The sequence below is a fragment of the Coenobita brevimanus genome, chromosome 3 (genome assembly GCF_032717465.1).
Source record: "Coenobita brevimanus isolate Jiangsu-jjx chromosome 3, ASM3271746v2, whole genome shotgun sequence".
NCBI lineage: Eukaryota > Metazoa > Arthropoda > Malacostraca > Decapoda > Coenobitidae > Coenobita > Coenobita brevimanus.
Window position 1 is genome coordinate 5658364 of NC_136956.1, and position 3344 is coordinate 5661707.

General features: G+C 42.1%; 1 protein-coding gene across 1 annotated transcript in view; it reads left to right on the forward strand.

The window, feature by feature from the left end:
- The window catches only part of LOC145393997 (organic cation transporter protein-like), a 114449-nt gene extending 111348 nt beyond the window's left edge, over positions 1 to 3101 (forward strand). Inside the window, exons 13-14 of the mRNA XM_080267969.1 lie at positions 2297 to 2481; positions 2925 to 3101. Of these exons, the coding sequence (XP_080124095.1) occupies positions 2297 to 2481; positions 2925 to 3101 (362 nt within the window). The remainder of the gene's footprint in view (positions 1 to 2296; positions 2482 to 2924) is intronic.
- Positions 3102 to 3344: the final 243 nt, after the last annotated feature.

The following is a 3344-nucleotide window of genomic DNA, read 5'->3' on the forward strand; positions in this document are numbered from 1 at the left end:
CATGGTGTCAAATGAAAGCTTATATGAGACTTTCTAAATCTTGATCATTGTGGATATCTCTGTCTAAAACGAGCTTCGAATTATAGCTCCCTGAATATCCATGACCTTGAGTTTAACCTTTCAAGATCACTTAAGGTCAAAGGTCATGGTAACGGTTAAAAATCCATATTGGACTTCCTAAATGCTGATAATAGTAAATAGATCTTCAATCAGCTTCGAGTTCTAGTCCCCTGAATAACCGTGACCTTGAGTTTGACCTTTCAAGGTCACTTAAGGTCAATGCCCATCTGAGACTTCGTTTATGTTGATAATGGTAAATATCTATCTGCAACCAGTTTCGAGTTATAGCCTCCTGAATATCCGTGACCTTGAGCTTGACCTTTCAGGGTCAAACAAAGTCAAAGGTCTTGGTGCCAAATGAAAGCCCAGATTGGAGTTTCCGTGTGTTGATAATAGTAAATAGCTCTGTCTTCAACCGGTTTCAAGTTATAGCCCTCTGAAAAATCCATGACCTTCATTTTGACCTTTCAGGGTCACTCGATTACCTCCAAAAATTAACAACTTTCTTTTTGGACCAGTGCACACATATCTTGAAAGTTTCATGTAATTTCATTCAGCTGCTTTTCCGTAATGTTGCTGACACACAAAGAAACAAACAAATAGACAAAGAAACAAAGAAACTCGACCAAAAAAATTACCTCGTCGGACTTAGTCCGGGCGAGGTAATCAGAAATAGGGGATTGTGTGCACATGGATTTCAACGAAATCACCATATATATTGCAGGGCTGGGTATGCAGTTTCCAAGTCTTCTCTAAATGCACAGGAAGAAACTGCATATCTGCTTTATTATCAGTCCTGCAAAGCAACATGGTATCATTTTCGGCAACACGCCCTACGCGATAACGCTAGGCTCAGGCTGCGTGTGTGTGTGTGTGTGTGTGTGTGTGTGTGTGTGTGTGTGTGTGTGTGTGTGTGTGTGTGTGTGTGTGTGTGTGTCTTAACTCCTTCCAGGCTATTTGATGGATTTGAATGAAACTTCCTGAGTGAGTCTGACTGGCTGCCGGGAAAGTTTTCCACTATATGCAATTTGGAACCATGATTAGGGTTAGCCTCCTCATCATAACAGAAATTTCAAGAAATAGTCAAAGGAGGGTAGGTATGGCTTTGATATCTTAGTACATGGTGTACAATGAACTCTTATCCGTAATGGAATATTTGGGGATCGTGATCCCCCCAAATAATTCTTGGGGTGGTCAGCCCCTCCCAAAAGTAGAAATGATCAGAAATAGGGAAAAGTAAGCCCCACATTAACGACATTTGTAAGGTCAGTTCGCCTGGTTCTGTGATAATGTGTTTCACCACTCTGTGAAGTTTTCCACTATTATTTTTAGTGGGGTCAACCTCCCTCACCAAATTTAAAATTCTCAGTAGTGAAAAGATAGCAATTATGGCTTTGATATCTTAATAAAAACTGTACAACAGACTCTTATGTATAATGCGATATTTGAGGAGCGTGACCCCTCAGTGTTTTTTGGGAAGTCAGCCCCCCTTCCCAAAATGAAAGTAATCAGAGATCATGAAAAGTGAACTTTAAATTTCTAAGGTCAATTTATCTTGTTCCTTTATGATGTGTCTCATGAAAAAAAAATCCTCTTATTTTCTGGAAGGTCAGCCCCTTCCAAAACATGTAAAGGATACTTCGTAGAGAAAGGAGGGCAGAGATAGCTTTGATATCTTAGTACATGTCTGTACAATGGACTCTCATCCTCAGTGCGATATTAGTGGAGCATGACCCCACAGTCTTCGGAGGTCAGCCCTCTCCCAAAAATAAAAAAGCAAGTAAAATAGTGGGAAGATCTGCACGGAACTTCCCAAATGAGTTCGTTTGGTTACTCCGAAGGCCTTCCCGTATATACAATTTTCCAAGTGTGATTTTAAGGAGGGGGGGGCAGTCCTTCACCTTGAAAGATCTCAGAAACAGTGAAAGATGGGCAGATATTGCTTTGATATCTTAGTACATGGTGTACAATGGACTCTCATTCGTAATGCAATATTTTCGGGGATCAGCTCCATCTCAAAAATAAAAATTTATAGAAATAGGGAGTTGTAAGCACATGGATTTATAAGACATCGGCTTATATGTTGCAGAACTGGGTATGCAGTTTCCATGTTCATTCTGAATTCACATAAAGAAACCGCACATCCACTATTTTTATTATTACTGTTATTGCTGCTACTACCACCACTAAAATTATTATTGCTACTGTTATTCTGATCATGATCATCATTTTCCAGGTTATGAATGGGCTGTACTGACGCTGGCCATGGTGGGTAAAATGACAAACTCAGCTGCCTTCCAGATCGTCTTCTTCTACTCCAATGAGCTGTTCCCCACGGAGGTCAGGAGCCGGGGGGTGGCAACTTGCAGTACCTTTTCCCGAATTGGCTCCGTTTTGGCTCCTTATATCTTAGACTCGGTGGTGAGCATAAAACCCTCTGGCTCCCTATATCCTAGGCTAAAAAAAAACATCTGCCTCCTTGTATCCTTGCGTGAACAATCGTCTGTTTGTAGATTGGAGGGAAATAGTGAAGATATGGCAAGCTTGAGTGAGATCTGTAGGATAGAGTGTGTGATTGGTTATGTGTTGTGGTGGGCTGTGTGCATCATCATTATTGTCACCACTCCTATCACTGTCATCCTCGTCACTTCTGTCATCAACATCATCACTACTATCATCACCATCATCATCATCATTCTCACTACTATCATCATCACATCACCATCATCATTCTTACTACTATCATCACATCACCATCATCATCATCATCATCATCATCATCATCACCACTACATCATCATCATCATCATCATCATTATCATCACTACTAGTATCATCATTATCTAATGGTTCATTCACTGCAGGGCACGACATACTCCTGGGCTCCGTCTGTTGCGTTCGGTGTTGTGTCCATAGTGGCTGCTGGTGCTACGGTGCTGCTGCCGGAGACCCGTGGCGTGCCCATGCCAGACACTGTAGACCAGATGCACCGTACCAGTGACCGTACTTACTCTGACAGTGACGGAAACAGAGACCTCTAATTTCACTGTTGACCAGATTCACCACACCAGTCACCCTACCCCCTCTGCCAGTGAAGGAAACAGGGAACTATGGTTTCAATGTAGATAAGCTTCACCATAGACACCATACCTTCTCTGCCAGTGTCGGAAACAGGGAGCTCTAGCGTCACTGTAGATCAGGCTCACCGTACCAACCATAGTGCCTGCTCCAACGGGGACCATAAATTCATCTTGGAGAGCTTAACCATACTGTCATAACCACAG